The sequence below is a fragment of the Mus caroli genome, unplaced genomic scaffold (genome assembly GCF_978045245.1).
Source record: "Mus caroli unplaced genomic scaffold, Mus_caroli_1 scaffold_13, whole genome shotgun sequence".
Taxonomy (NCBI): Eukaryota; Metazoa; Chordata; class Mammalia; order Rodentia; family Muridae; genus Mus; species Mus caroli.
In genome coordinates, this window is record NW_028227268.1 from 70,009,296 (window position 1) to 70,025,857 (window position 16,562).

Sequence of the window (16,562 nt, forward strand, 5' to 3'; positions counted from 1 at the left end):
CTTCAAAGGTATGCAGACACAGTACAGAGGCTCACAAGGGGGCCTACACAGCCACACATTCCTCATGCCCCCTCCTAGTCCCATCTAACTGAGAGGTCCTCTCTCCCTCTCAAAGCTGCCATGGCCCACAGCTATTAATCAACAGCTACACAGCTGCTCTGAGTTCTCCATTCTCCCCAGGCCTACGCCATCTCTGCTTGCCCTCCACGTGGACTTCTTTCCAAATCCTTCCCAAGCCATGGCTGGGAGGCAGGCGAGGGAGGGGAGGGGAGGGGAGGGGAGGCTGTGGAGAGTCTGGTCCTGAACACCCTGAAGTGAACATCCAGCCTCCGTAGGATAGAGAGTTGACTTGGGGGGACTCAGGGGTCCTGCTCAGGCCATTCTTTTATGGTTATAGCATTTCCAGTAGAAGCACATTGGTTCCCTTCTCAAGGTTGAAGCAGATGCCAACCGCTCCTGTCCCAGTAGGAGCTGCTCTCCCTGCAAGGATGCTCTACAGGGCCTTCGAATCCCTCCCACTGCACCCTCATGCCTTGGAAGATGCATTCCATCAACCCTTGGTTAGAAGCGAGGGAAGGGGAGGGGAGGACCCAGGATGGATGGACTGGACTTGGCCTCTGCATGACACACTCTGACAGGTAGCCCTCTATGGCAGACATGTATTTAGGTTGGAGGAATGGGGCTTGTCATGGCTAATCTTGGTTGGCAAGTTGACTACATCTGGAATCAACTAAAAACCAAGCAGCTGGACATGCCTGGGAGGGATTTTCTTGATTAGCTCATTTGAGGTGAGAAGACCCACCCTAAATCTGGGCCATACCTTCTGATGGCAGCCCTCATAAAAAGACTTGAAAGAAGCAAGCTTTGGCTTTCTCCCTGCTTGCCTGCACTCTCACAAACAGCTTCACCCATCCTCTTGCTGACGTTAGAACCTTCTTTTTCTTCAGGATTCCGACCTGCATTGATGACGAGCAGTTCTCCAGGGAGCCTCTGGGGTTTTAGTACCAGAATGGGATGGTTGGGATGCCTAGCCTGTGGACTACCTAAATCTTGCTCTTTTCACTGGGAGATAACCATTGTTGGACTGCCTGGACCAAGCCCAAAAGACACTTTAATAAAGCCCATATGTGTATGTGTGTATATGTGTGTGTGTGTGTGTGTGTATATACAATGTTTTTCATCCTATCAGTACTGTTCACTTAGAGAACCCTCACTAATAATTCAGGGCTGTTACTGAGTCCAAGGCCCCCTCTGGATCATTACACTTTCTTAACCCCTAGCCTCCCTGGAAGACATTCAACAGTTCCCTTCTTTTCCAAACTCAGAATCCAAAGCTTCTCGAGGAAGTTCTGGTCACTCGTGGCCTCATAATCACATGTCAGTATCCTCAGGCCTCAGGGCTCCTCAGGGAGGGCAGGGATGTGCATGGCGTCTGGTTAGCACCCAGCAGAATGGGGGTGGGGAGGTCTACTTTACCTTGTATACATTCTGCACCCTGGTGCTGGATGATGTGACATGGGGACTCTAAACTCCCACAGGGATGGGATGTGCCTACTCCAGGCCCATCTGTTCATTCAATGACTGCAGGGACTGGAGGCTGACAGAGCTCTAGGCTAGCACCAGAGGCTTTCTCGATGCTGAGTTATATGACCTTTAGTTCTTTGTTGCCCAGCTGATCCGATCTCATTCACTCTGTCTGAGCCAGTCATAGGCCAACTTAACCCTTTAATACTCTCTCAGGTCCTGAGTGTGAGCAGTATAGCCCGAGTGTGACTTATGGCAGCTGTCTCCAGGCCAGGGCTCAGCTTCTTGAGAGAAGCCATCAAGATCTCAGTGATGGATGCTGAGGGATGGGTGCTCTGAGCACTCACAAAGGCAGGGATGTAACCTTTGTCTCCAAGTCTTTACCTCTTGAACCTATTGTCAGATACCAGTGTGCCTTCAGTGCCATCCCGTGGAAGCAGCCTTTGAAAGTTAGGGCCAATTGTATAGATGGGTAGGGCCAACAGAGTCTCTGGAAGTGTGCTGGTTTTGGGGAGCTGAGATGCCACTTGGATTTCAGAGGCAGACATCCTACAGAGACCTGGTAACTCAAGAGAGAGTGGGGGATACTTCTGAACGAGGCTGTTCTTTGGGGCTTCAGCTTCTCTATGGAGCCAGAATGCCCCTCCCCCTTTAACCACGAAATTTTGTGCAGTAATTGACCATCCCACAAGCAGTAACTGTTACTTTTGTGATGTGGTCTGGGAGAGATGCAGGTGACAGGTGAGGTACCTGCTTCAGGATTTAGCATGCAGGTGATAGCCCAGGTCCTACCCTCTGCATTAGTCTGTGGGTGGAGTGTGTTTGCTCTACACACACTATAGGGGTAGAAAGAGAAGACCCTAGAGGGTCCTGACTAGAGCAGGGGTGAAGCTCCCCCAGTGCTTCATTGCAGGCCCTGTTGGGGATAGATCTGGAATCAGCGACCTGGCTTTGGGTGGAGCTCTGTAGCCTCCGGCCTCTTTGTGCTCTGGGGGCCTATGGTGTGTGTGGCCTATGGTGGCTCTGGAGAGTCAGCTGAATGGAGGGAGCTCTACCTGGGAAGTTTCCAAAATGTTCTGGAAGGCTGTGAGCCGGATGTGCCATGCAGATAGGGGACAGTGGGCGCTCAGTACATTTCAGGCACCCTACTCATTCACCTACTTGGAAGTAGGAATGGAGCCCTGGGGATCTGTGTCCATCCCTAGCTGTGGGCAATTTCCCAACAAACCACGAGCAGTTGCTCCAACCTAAAACCCTTTCTGAAGACAAACTACTCATGCCATCTGAGACTGCTCTCCAAGGCTCCAATGCCAGCTGCTCCACACCTTCCTGGGGGTAGCTCCTACCAGGAAAAGGAGGCAAAGCCAGCAGGACTGCAGCTAAGGAGCCAAGATCAAGCTGTAGCTTGGAACAGAAAGCCATTGCTTACTATTCTGAGCTAAAGAGTACTATTATTCTCTTGGTGGTAGCAGTCGGACTGGCTGGCTGTCCTCACTCTAGGTGGGACTCATGGGGGATTCAGGGCAGAGGAGACTAGAGCGTTTCCTGTTTATATCTGGGTAAGCTGGAATCAGAGTATATGATGCTTAGTAGGTCGACCTCCCTTCACATAGTCAGAACACCTGCTCCTCCATCACTTGAGAGCACCATTCATTGGCTTATTTATCTGACCATTTGCTGTGATCCTGTATCCACAAGAGTACAAATAGCCAGAAAGACCAACTGTTCTAGTGGCCATGACCTCTGACCTTATAGGTCCTGCACACACAGAAATTAGATGAGATATGGGTCTACGCATGTCACTGCAGAGTGCGCCGCCAGCTTCTTGGCCTTGAGCTTCATCAAGGAGCTTCAAAGGAGCCTCTGGGAGTCACGTGACAGGACTGGTCAGGTGCCCAGTCATGCAGACAACTTAGGCCAGCTTCTAAAAGAGTTCTATGAGGGCAGCACGGAACAGGGACATGACAGAAGGCCAGCTGGACCGAGAGGTAACTTAGATTATATACAGGGGATGGGACCTCTTTGCCAGCCCAGCTATCGTGCTCCGAGACTACCCCATGGACCATGGTGGACAACTAACACAGCTAAGGGGAACAGGGAAACACCTTGACTATTATCTTTGGAAACTGACATACCACTCTGACATTTTCTTATATATTCACATAGATATTTATTTTCCAGTATGGCCTCCAGTCATTTTAACGAGTCCCTGCTGCTACCGGGCTGAATGTCTACCATACGAAAAGCTCCAGGTTTCTCCCCCAGTTCTGTGGCTTTCCTTCCTAACCATGACAGGTACTCAGGACAATAACACTCTTGCACTTCTTTCTCTTTGCCCAGCCATTCTATGTCTTCTCCCCTCTGCTGCCATCTCTGAGGATAGTTTTTAGTCCTATGGTCTCTGTCAATATTCCAACCACCCACCATTCTCTCTGTCTCAACATTGGGCCCAGATGGAGGCTCCAAGTAAAGGCTAAGTCCTGGGGTAGCCAGAAGCCACCTTGGCCTCTAGGGATGGAGCGGCGCCCGGTGAGAACCATGATAAGAAGGGGCTGATGTATGAGCAATTTAAGATGAGGTAGCATCTGGCAGTCTGGGGTCTGGAATCCTCCTTACCTGGTGTCTAAGTAGCAGCACAGGCATCGGATGCCTCTCTCTCTACTCAGAGCTTCTTGGTCCCCTTGGTCCCTTTAGCCTGCTCTTACAATGGGTAACCATGCTATTGGGGCCAATTGAGTATGACCCATAAGATGTTCACTTAGTCATTGTATCCTGTCATGTCATACATGTATCCTGTCATGGCTTCCTCTGACCCCACCTCCACAACCTTAGGACACATGCATTCTTCAGACCACAGACTAAGCCTCATAGTAGTAGCTGTAGGGTCTTGAGAGAGATTGCAATCTGAAAGGATGTGGTAGGAAAAGAAAGAAAGGAAGACCAAGACTGTAGACTCATGGCTCTGTCAAATGTCCAGTCTTGGGAGGCCCACTTTTGTATCCATTACTTTCTCACTGCTATGGCTCAACACCTGACAAGGGGCAGCCTAAGAGAAGCAATGGCTTGGGCTTATGTTTGATGGTGTGGTTTATCCAGGCAGGGATAGCACAGCAGCAGCAGTATGTAAGGCTGCTTACTCGGAGTGGGTCAGGAAGACAGGACAGGAAGTTGAGCTGGATCATAAAACTTAAGACCACCCCCACGCCCAGCAACCCACCTCCTCCATCTAGATCCCACTTCTGAAAAGTTCTTCAGTTTCCTGAAACAGCGCCACCAGGTGGAGACAGAGTGTCGATGCATGCACCTGTGCGGGACATTCCACATCCAATCCATAATTGCCTTTCAGGTGTGCTTCCTCATACTTCAGAGCGTCTGGTTATCACCAGGTGCCTCACACTCCCTGCCAGCCACACCCACAAGAAATCAGGGGCCCAAGGGCAGGCCAAGCAATCAAGCAGGGTGTTGGGGGTTTCACTCTGTGTATAAGTTTTACCTCTGGGCTTTTGCTTGGAGCCTTGGAGGCAACCTTGTGCATGCAAGGATTCTCACTGAGATATAGGCTTTGGATAGCTCCGGCTTGCACATCCCAAGCCTCCCCAACACTACCATTTAGGGAAGCAAGCTTGGAAATCAGAAGCATGACCTTCGGTGCTGAATTGCGCATTCAAGTTCCGACAAAAGCTTTGCAGAAACAGTGAGATTCATGATGGCAATATGGCGCTATCCTGTAAAAGGCTGACATTTCAATTGTTCTCATTTATATCTCTGTAACCAAATCTTTTGCCTCCTCTGCAGCCACTTTAAAGTATTTACTAATATCCAGAGAGCTCTGTGCAGAATTTTCAGTTTCTCTATGACATACAAAATCAGGCTGGGCTGTGTGAACCCATGAACATGAGGTGGCTCTGCAGCTCCAGGAGAATGATGGTGGACGTGTCCAGTCACCCAACCCTGGCCCTCCCTCCAAGAGTAAGTTTAAAAAAAAAAAACACCAAAGCATCATATGTTAATGAGGTGGGGTTTTTTTTTTTGCAATTTGTGTATAATAGATTTTCAATAACAACCTGTAATTAGTTAATTTTCTACTATTCAGTTGCTCTGCACTGAGGCCATTGAGAGCTTCAGGCTGGGATCTTTAAAAGAGGAAGGACTGAGTTCCAGACAATGGCAGGAAACGTTGGCCCTCACAATGCAGTTACAGTCCTTAGGAGGAAACCACTGAGCTGAGAAAGAGGCAGCGTGGCTTTGAGACTTCAAGGTGGACAGAGGAGGAGGAAGAGAAGCAGAGGCAAGCCCAGGGCATGAAGCTCTCGGCTTCCAGATAATGGGGTGTAGGGCTTGGCCCATGTGAGGGGGCGTGAGAAAGATTTCTTGGGGGAGGAGTCTATTGGGATCACCTTGAAGTGTGGGGGAACAGCATGCTTCTCCCTGGAGAATGCAGAGGGGAATGCCAAGAATGTTTAAATACACGAGAAGGTTGTAGAATCATGTGCATGGGCCATCCCAGTTCTGTGACTTGCTGGTGGTGTGACCTCAGGTTGGATACTTAAACTTCACTGAGTTTCTTTCTTTAGCTGAGAAAGCGATACAGCACACAGTGCTGGCTCGTGTTCAACACTAGGTGTCTCTCTGACTGTAAGAGCCCATCATCTACAGTGATACTGATCAAACACAGACGCTGAGTGAGGGTGGTGTGCTGGCTCTGAACCCATCCTCTAGCCTGGCCTCACTGCTCAAAACCTAGGGCTAAATGTCAAGGATGAAGCAATATCCACCTACAATTGCAGTCAAGCCCACCCTCTGTGGTTAACCAGCCGGAGAGAGCTGGTTGGATGTTTGTGGCTGTCTTATTTCACCACCTTGGTGATGAGGAGTCTGAGGAGGTTGGTATGGAAGCCTAGGATGGTGGCAGCCATTATTGGTTCCAGGGGATAAGATGTGCACAGCCGGACTCTGCCTCCGTAGCAAAGATGATGGAAAACCATGTGCAACTTCCTAGTCCGTCTGATTCAGAATCGCTCGGTTACAAGAGCCAGGCCGTACGGAGATCAAAGTTTTCTTTTCCTTTTCTGTATGCCTGGGGCCCCCAAGTTCCAGAGGGAGGCTTGGGTCTGATTCCCACCCTGTCAGCACCTTGGGGTCCCTGGTGACTTGGAATGTTACCACGTGAAGCTCATGTGGCTGCTCAAAACCTGCTTCCTCCCACCCCCAACCCACATGGTTGCTGGGCTTGCCCTCAGAGGATTAATTAAGCGGACAAGTATCTTTCTAAAAAAGTAGGAGACACTGATAATGAATTTAAAGAGAGGGAAAAAAATAGTTCCCACTTAGGTGACCTGCTTTTCCCCCACGATCCCAACTTGAACATTCAGAAAAGTGTAAAAACATGCGGAACTGAGAAGCTTTTTTTTTTTTTTTTTTTTTTTTTTAAGGTGAGCGACTTTTAAGTTAATTGACTGTGATGAACAGTGAGGACTAGCTTGCAACCTGCTTTCCAATAGCCCTGGAGCCTGGGTCTCTGCCACAGCAGGGACAGGTGGCTGTGGGGGAGGAGGGGAGGGAGGTGGAGGACACGTGCAGAGAGGACACTGCAGCCTTTAGTTCCTAGACCTGACTTTGATCTGGGATGTCAAATGCAACCTGAAAACAAGGTTTAGTTGATAGATGGAGTGAGACAGGGAGGCCACCTTCATCTTTCATGCCTGTCACCTGGCTGACCGGGATGGGAGTCTTAGCTCAGCCTGATGGTCAGAAAGAGATGGATGCAGGGGCAGAGGAGATGGCTCAGTTGGTAGAGCGCTTGCTTTGCAAGCATGGGGACCCAAGTTTGATCTTAAACGCCCCTACCTTTATAGCTCAGCCTCGTGGCACATGGTTGTAATCCCACTCTGGTACAGGGGAGGCAGAGATGGGCAGATCCCTGGAACTGGTTGGTCAGCCAGCCTAGACTGCTTGATGTGTTCCAAGCCAGGGAGAGGCTGTCTTCAAAAACCAAGGTGGAAAGTGTCCAAGAAACTCTGTCTGAGGTTGTTCTCTGGCCTCCACACACCTTCATGCATACACATACCTGTACACACACACACACACACACACACACACACACACACAGACAGACACACACAGACACACATATACACACAGAGAGAGTCACAAAGAGACAAAGAGATTTGGTTTGTCGTGGCTAACATACCTCCTGTGTCCTCTTCCTAGAGTGTGGCATCCACCTACTTCCTAAAGTCAGGAATGAGATGCGACCTCACCATGAATCAGTTAGCAGGGTAGCTGGTGGCCATGGAACCCCATGCCATAGCCTCTAACAGGCTGTATGGGGCAAACCAGCTCAGTGAGGCCAAAATGGCTGCGCTGGAAGGTAAGCTTTAGCAGCCCCCCTCTCCATCCCCACCCCAAACTTATCAATACATGTCATTTCTATAGACCAGACACCCAGAGCCATCATCTTTTCATTCGATTGATTGATTGATTGATTGAGACAGAGTCTCACTATGTAGCTAGTCCTGGATGGTCTGGAGCTCAGAGATCTGCCTGCTTTTGCCTCAAGTGCTGGAATTAAAAGTGTGCACCACCACTCCCAGACCGGCCCTGTCATCCTCAGGAGAGCTTCTGAGTTGGCTTCAGAAGGCTGTGGGGCTGGAGTCTCCCTGCAGCCTCTACCTTTCCTGGAGCCCAAGAACAAAACTCACAAAACAGAAGCTAGAAAAGGAAGCCCCAAACACTCAACTTCTCCCTGCCCATCAAGCTGTTAAAATTAAATCCAAAATATTGTTGCTGAGATGTGCAAGATCCGGCTGGCCTTCAGTGAGATTTCTCGAGTGCCCACCGCTTTCTAGGGAATCAGTTCCACCTGTATGTCTCATTTTAATTACTCATTTAAAACTCACCCAGCCATACATCCATCACTACAGCTCTGGGAATTAGGAGTTCCTATAACTTTGAAAAGCTATTGATCCCTGGGTGCTCAGAGCCGCAGCATGTCAGGTCTTTAAAGCTGGGTTAACTCATTTTGTGGCTTCCTCAATGGCTGCAAGTTTACATTTTATTGCATATCTATTATTTGGGTTGGGCTGTGATGAATGGTTTGGCTGCCTGGCTCAAAACAAGTCCAAGGCGACCGCAGAATCTAATTTGCTTCAAGAATGATGATTCTAAAGCTTTTCAAATAATAACCCGGGAATGGGAGAAGCAGACATTAGGGTGCCCTGCCTGAAACCTATGGTTGGCGCTGAAGGGACAATGTGCCCCTTCCCTTTAGTGGCTCATGTTTATAATTGACCTTCATTAAGGAAACTACCTGTCTGTCTTCACAGGTGGGAGAGATGCTTGCATTTCCTCCGGAGCAAAGCCAAGAGCTTGCAGGTTGGCTCCAGATCCATTCCCAGGATCAAGGAAGTGGCACTGTCAGCCAAATAATTAATTAATTACTGCTGTGACAAGCATCTTAAGGAAGGAAGGGTTTAATTTGGCTCACAGTTTGAGGGGATCACAGTCATCATGGCAGGGAGGTCACAGCAATAGGACTAAGAGGCAGCTGGTTATATTAAACCCACAGTCAGGAAGCAGAGAGAGGAACTCTAGTGCCCGGCTTGCCTTCCCTTTTTCAAGCAGTCTAGGACCCCAGCCCAGGGTAGGTCTTCCCAGCTTAACTAACCTAATCTAGAAACTTCCTCCTTCCATGCCACAGGCATGCCACAAAGTGATCTAGACCCTTTGCAGAGGAGTTGGAGTTTTGGCAGCTTCCCTGGAATGTATCGTGGTTGTTCCTGGAAAATGGGCTACCTCCTGACTTGGAGAATAAATCTGGCTGTGGGCCCTTCTGATGCTGGGTTCCCAGTCCATCTAAGTTCTGAGGGACTAGTATTATCAAGGGAAGTGTGTGGGATGCTAGTGATGAGCCAAGCACTGGAGTCAACAGGGAAGGTCTCTCTAGTGATGGTCAGGTCTAACACTTAGCATGTGTCTCACTGAATAATAATAATGATGATGACAATGACAACAATAACTTTCCCCATTCTGGGTACCTTTTATGAGCTATGGATATCTGAGGTGTGGATTTAAAGCCACTGACCACTCAACTGTGTGTTTACAAAATCCCTGACTATTTAATAGTCGGCTCCCTAAGCATTTTTAAATTTCAAGAATTATTTTGGGGAATAAGCTCTTGATGCTCCAAACAGGTACTTCTAGCAACAGGATGAGCCTACAAGTCATTCACGCTTCATCATGAACCAGTATCAGCAGATTCAGGTTTTGGTTTTCCTAGTTGGCATGGATGAGGATGCAAGAGACCAAACATGGCTGGTCATGGTGCATCAATCAAAGCCTTGCAATGGTGGTTGGATGTAACCCTGGATACTAAAGATGCTGTGAACCGGAACACCTTCTCTTCCTTCACAGAACCACATCATGCACATGGACAATTAATTACTGCTGGAAAAATCATTTGCTTTTCTCTTTTATGTCCTTCAAGTGTTTCTTCTATCAGCCATAAATGCCCCTTTTGCCATCAGAACAGAAGAGCTGCCTCTTGGGAATAGCCAGAGCTCAAAGAATGTTGCTATTTTTTAGGGATACCTACTTGGAGCGATGGAATTCTAGATGAATGCTAGAAGGAAGGATCCTAAATTCTGTGGCTGAGGGTGTGGCTTAGGTATCTTCAGCTTACACTGCCTCCCCAAGGCTGACCATCAGGTGCTGGGAGCTTGCAGGTCACACCCACAAGTATATCACCAGGCTCTCATACCACGTGCTCTAAGCAGACCCAAGTAACCTTGAATTATAAAGGGGCTTCTTCCATTTAGGACAAAGCGTGTTCTTCTGGTATCTAGTGTGGGCCCAGCACACTAGCCAGCTTCTGCTCAGTGTCAGTCCACTGAGGTTAGCACTCATGTCAACAAGTACTCCTAGAGTTAGCGTGATAGAATCTCTAAGCAGGTCATCTCCAAGTGTGGCACACACCAGGGAACCCCAAGAAGAAGCCACTCAGAGCACCCCTTCTGTTTTCACAAAGGGAGAGAGCAAGCGTTAACATTATGGTTAGCAAGTTGATGTAGGAAATGTAGTCGCAGGGGAGGAAGAAGCCGTCTCTCACCTGAGACCACAGGACTAACACTGACCTACGGCTTTTACTCCTATAAACCTGCCCACTGCTTCCACTTCCTGAAAGCTGTGTGCATCGCTCTTCTCCCTTGAGAAGTGACCACCTCCAATATCCGCTTAGACAGCAAGTCCTGTTTGCTGAAGATCAAACTGTCTTAACTAGAAACTGAATTTCAGCTTCTGTAAAACCCGCTTAGTTCCAGGAAAAATCTCCTTTGGGGGGGTGAGGATAAAGACCTCCCTAAGATGGTCGCAAGATTACGACATTGCCTAACTGAAGGGACTCTGGCCAGCTCAAGTGTGGTGGACATGTCTCTGGCCCTTTTCCCCCATTCCCTCTGCCTTATTAAAAACCATTAGATTATGTCCCTAAAGCTACTCACAACGCTATTCTCTTACTTGATTACTTCCTCCTCCTGATGCTGACCACAAAGTCCCAACCATCAAAGTATTGAAGTCCAGAAATCAAAAGTCCCTTTTGGCTCACCTAATTAACATGCCCAATCAAAATTAAACACCTCACCCTAACACGGGGTTCCCTCTTTTCCTTCATAAACCACCATTGACCTGTGGGCCACATCTGTCTCCTCTCTATCCAGAGGCTGTCCCTTGTCCACCAGGAAAAATATGCCTCCTTCTTCTCCCTTATTCCCTCCCTCTTCTCCCTCATCCTTTATCTCCTGCCTTTTCTCTTATCCCTGCCCTCTGTCCCTAGGGGGCAAATAAATCTCCTTTGTATTGAGAACTTGTGTTGAACACTTTTCCTTTCTCCAACCCTATGGCACAGTTCTGATCGAGGCTGGGCCTCTTTAAGCAATAGCTAGAGGCTATAACAACTTGTTAATTAATGAATGTTTTCCTGAGAATTGCTCATTAGGGAGGGTTGAGAGGCCCTACCCAACCCCAGCAGAAGTACTTGAGTAGTGACTGGTCTCAGCTTCTGCCTGGCCTTGCCTCTGGCATCTTTCCAGTTTCTCTCCAAGCCAGGCTACCCAGTGGAGCTGGGCTGCCTCTGTGTTCATTGCTGTACATTCCCCTCCTAGAGGAAGGAGGGAAGGTTATGACTCAGGAAGTAAATAAAACAAGTCCAGGAAGCTCCTGAAAATTAAATGACTCACTAGACACCCCCTGTGCCCGATTTATATAAGTAAGAGAAATTGCAGGACAGAAGAGACTCCGACAAGCCCACCTGCCTTCAAGTCCTACAGGTGAATCATTGCCTGTGATCTTTGGCTTTTCAGTGGTACTGGCACCTTGGAGTCGTCCAGGCTCCTTTAAGTAATCCCAATAACTCCCCGATTCACTAAGCTGAACTTGGAGTCATTTCTGTGGTCTGTCACTGATACCATAGCTGAGGTAGATAAACATTTCTTCATGCCTCTCCAGAAAAAATCACACGAGTAAGGTCAGAGGATGATTGTTACAGCCCTGCTGTTGTTATGCCCCTGAATCCCATCATCAATGAGGATACTTTTATGCAAAAGGCAGCGGGTTGGCGAGTCCTCTCCTTTCCACACATCTCCTTTTGCCCTTTTCTCATAACTCAGGCTTGTACAGACCAGTTTCAACCTCTTTCATATTTAAGCCAAATCCACTTGGAAGATGGCTGAGGCCAGGCTCACATGTCCCAAGTACCCACCGTCCAGGCTCCTGATGCCACATCAGCAGCACAGCACAGTACGGATACCTGAGGAACTTAGTCCCCACGCTCGCAGCCCTGGGCAGAGGTCTCACTTACGGAAGGCTGTGTAGAACTCTCCAAGGGTCAAGGAGCCATCGCTATTATAGTCATCAAATCGCAGGAGGTCGCCGGGTGAGCATCTGTTCAGTGAACCGTCCATGTCCTGCTCCTTTAGCACATACTGTGAGGCGAGAAGAGACAGAGCCAGAGTCACCAGTGAGCTCGGCATCATGGATGTTGCTGGGAAATGCCCCAGATCTAGCGGGGATTCAGGGTATGGGAGCGGATGGATGAAGCTGAGCGAATGTGTTCTGTTGACACGGGCATTGCCACATCAATGCCTCAGACCCATGGGAATAGCAGAGCCCTTCCTAGGTAAGGCTCATGGATATAGCAAAGCCTCCCCTGGGTCTGTGTGCAGATGCTGACAGTGTGTGTGGACAATATAGGCCCAGCCTCCTTTTCCTGGAGGGCTGCAGCCTGAACTGTTCCCCTACAGAAATCCCCATCCCGACTAGCCGTATGGGATGAACTTGCCTTCTCAGTTCAGATGTACAAAGTAAGCTGGGTTTCTAGGCTGCTCCTGGTGCATCTCCATGAGAGTGAATTACCCAGCCAACCCCAGCCTTTTTGTGTATCTATATGCCTGGCCTTTCTCCCTTCCCTCAATGCCCTACTCAGGGCAATCCTGAAGCCTTGCAGGTTGAGGCACTGGGGAGTACTTAATCTCTGGTCTTGTCTGGTTTGAATCCCTCATTTTATAAATAAGGAAACAGAGGCTCAGAGAGGGAAGGAAGGGCCTGTGGTCAGGTCTGTGGTCTCCCTGACTGTCAGACAGCCCCAGGCTATCTAAGTGAGGAAAAATCTTTGGGGGTTTTAAAATTATTATTATTAGTAGTAGATATTTTCTTTATTTACATTTCAAATGTTATCCCCTTTCCTAGTTTCCCCTCTGAAAATCCCCTCTTCCCCTCCCCCTGCTCCCCAACCCACCCACTCCTATCCCTGGTCCTGGCATTCCTTTGGGGCTTCTTGTCTATCACTTCTGATAATGGAGGGCCTGATCATGAGAAACCAGCTAACAGCTGAATCAGGGTGGGAACCCAGGTCACTATTTGTGATGCTTAATTTCCATTGTCAACTTGACCAGAGTTGGAATTACCTCAAAGACACCAGAGAGCTTTCACTGAGGAGAGAAGACCCACCCTAAACATGGGCTGGGTACTCAGACTGAATAATAGGGAGAAAGAAACTGCAGAATTGCGAAACCTGCCAAACACTGGCACTCATCTGCCTCTGCTTTCTAGTGAATGACGTGGGGTGACCAGCGGCCTCATGCTTGTGTGGCCACATTTTCTCACCACGACAGACTGTGTTCCCTCAAACGGCAAGCCAGAAACAAACTCTTATCTCCTAAGTGGCTTCTTGATAGGTTCAGATCATAGCGATGAGAAAAAGAACACACCACATCCCATCTCTGTATCCACTCCCCTCAACCACACACCCACCCTCACCACTGTTAGAGAGTTGACTCTCCACAGCACATGTCCAGAAAGCAGCTGCTGACCAGATCTGTCTCATGTTTCTGTTGCTGTGATAAAAGACCCCAACAAAAGCAACTTAAAGGGAGAAGGGGTTTTTACAGTTCTGGGGACAGAGTGCCATCGTATCATGGAAGACATGGCAGTGGTAGAGAGGGAGTGGTGGCAGAGCTATCAGGTGGCAGAGCAGGATGCTGGCTGTCAGGTTACATCTCCACTCAGGAAACACAGGCTGAATGGAAGATGGGGTCAGGCTACAAGCCTAAGCCCACTCCCAGAGGCCCACTTCTTCCACCAAGACTCCATTTCCTTAAGATCCGACAATCTTCCCAAACACTACCATTAGCTGGGAGCATGCATTCAGACACATGAGAACATGGGGCCATTTTATGTTTATGTCACAGTAAAACCTGAGCCTCCTCTGCCTTTTATGTCTTTCCAGGGCCACCAATGTCACCCCTCAGTCAGGGTCCTATTTAGGAGCTATTGGTGGACTCCTGTGGATTCCTCTGTGGTGATGGTTTAACCGAAAAGACACAGAGGCTCAAGGGAGATGCTACAAAGAAAATCAAGAGAGAGGAAATGATTTTATTTTATTTTGGAGGGGTGGAGGTAGAGGCACTTTTCCTTTGTTGAACATTCCCAGTTTGGTTTGCTATATTAAAGGCAATTTAATGTGATAATGTTTAAAAAAAATGACCCTTCACCCAGAAGTGAGGGTGTTCGATAAGAAGGAGATCAACCATGACGCCTTGGATCAATCTTTCGAAGATGGAAATTTCCCTTTGTCTATTTCTACATTGGAAATTGATTAACTTTTCATAGGACCAACGAGTTCTTCCCTCCGGTGCCTCTGACTCAGTGTCAAGGCAAGGCCCACATTAGCTGGGTTCTGCTCGGCGGATTTATGAGACAGACTTTAAATATATTAAATTTTAAAGAGGAAATCACAGTCCAATTACCATGCTTGTTAATGGCTTCAAGTGCCTCTGGCTACGTCTCTGCCAGGTTAGAGCAACGAGCCCAGGAAGATCTGTTGGGAGCCACTCGGGCTTGGGAACCAGGTGCTCACAGCTGCCTCTACCCAGGGCAGGCTGATGTCACTTGCCCTGGGCTTCCTGCTCAGGTCGTGGTATGAGGAATAACAGATGGGGTGTGTTCCTGGCAGGTAATCATAATTAGCAAGGCCTCTGGACTTTCTCAGAGCCATTCTTGTCAAATGAGAGCTCCTAGCCATGCCCTTTGGGGTCTTAGCTAGAGCTGAGGGATGAATAGCACTAATAGAGTGGGGGTTTGCTGGCCTGATGACACCGTGCCATCTGTGGGCAACAGGCCTGGGATGCTTGGGTTTGTGTGGTGAGTGGGACAGAGACACTGGTTACTTGATACCCTAGAGTCACAGACTCCTCACCTAAAAACATCTGTAAAATGGGATAGTAGCAGTCCTGACCTTACAAGAGAGGATGCTGAAGGATGAAGGGGGGTGGGCGATGACGATGATGATGATGGTGGTGGTGGTGGTGATGTTGCCGCTGCTGCCCATTGATGACCACTGAGAACATCCTATGTGCCAAGTATGTTAAACATGTCACATGTCTTACATGTTTTAGCACCATGAATTCCCATGACAACCCTGAGGCGATGAGGTTCATGGCTGAGAAATTGCAGCCTAGGAGTGAGGGGCCTCCAGAGACTCACTAGCTCATGACTAGCTTTGAACCCTGTATTCTTGGCTGCCGCCCTACAGAAAAGGCTGTATTTGTTCACCCTGGGCATTCTTAGACTAGTGCCTTTGCTAGGTGGACACAGGGCTTCCCACAAGCAAAACAGTCAGGGGGTTGGGTCATTGACATTTGGATGCTAGAGAGAACTGTCACTGGGCAGAGGCCTTGGGGACCCCCAGACTGGAGTGGCAAAGATGCTCGCTGCTGCAAGTACTGTTCTTCTTTGACATTCCTTCTGTAGAAAATGACAGGCTCAAAGCGCCAAAGACTAGTTTTCTAAGGAAAACACCAGTGGGCAGCCCCTTTGAGGGAGGCGTTCCCCGGAAGCCAAGAAAGCATCAAAACTGGCTTGTAAACCTGGGCTGAGGTGGCAGGTGGCAGGAGACAGAATTCTGTGTGTAAGACATTCTCAGAGGTGCTGACAAGCTGTGAGTCCTAGGAAGGGGCGGGGGGAGAGGGTCCCCTTGGCAACTGGTGACAGAGACAGTTATAAACAACCTTTCCCACCACGGAGCTCAAGTGATCTTTCACCATGCACGCACGCAGGACATCTCCTCGGCTCCACCTGAATGCCACACCCACCTGAGCCAGCTCCAAGCTGCCGAGGTGCCCATTGCCATCGGCATCCAAGTCCTTAAACAGTGACTCCACCAAGAGGCGCTTCTGGGAGGCGAGGCTTTGCCTGGGGGTTCCTTGTGGGAGCGGCTGTCTGCGGCTCTGGAGTGCCAGGAGGACATTTTTGAGACGAGCATAGCCAGCCATGGTGCACATGTCTCCTGGAAAAGAGAAGACAGCTGTTACGTCAGGTGCACCCTGGGGGCTGGAAAGAATGTTCTGCCCATCAGTCAGTTTATCTCTCTCAGTCACAAACAATTGTTGGGACATTTCCAGTGTGCAGTAAACAGTGCCACCATCATAGAGTGGGGCTCACGTGTCCATCTGCCCCATCACCCAGCCTACTGATATTTAAGCCAGATA

At 48.9% G+C, this 16,562-nt stretch overlaps 1 protein-coding gene across 1 annotated transcript in view; it reads right to left on the reverse strand.

Annotated features, from left to right (window-relative positions):
* Positions 1–16,562, reverse strand: part of Fstl4 (follistatin like 4) — a 438,866-nt gene that overhangs the window by 106,189 nt on the left and 316,115 nt on the right. The window contains exons 5-6 of the mRNA XM_021176957.3: positions 16,167–16,360; positions 12,377–12,500 (exon numbers count right to left, since the gene is read on the reverse strand). Coding sequence (XP_021032616.1) covers positions 12,377–12,500; positions 16,167–16,360 — 318 coding nt within the window. The remainder of the gene's footprint in view (positions 1–12,376; positions 12,501–16,166; positions 16,361–16,562) is intronic.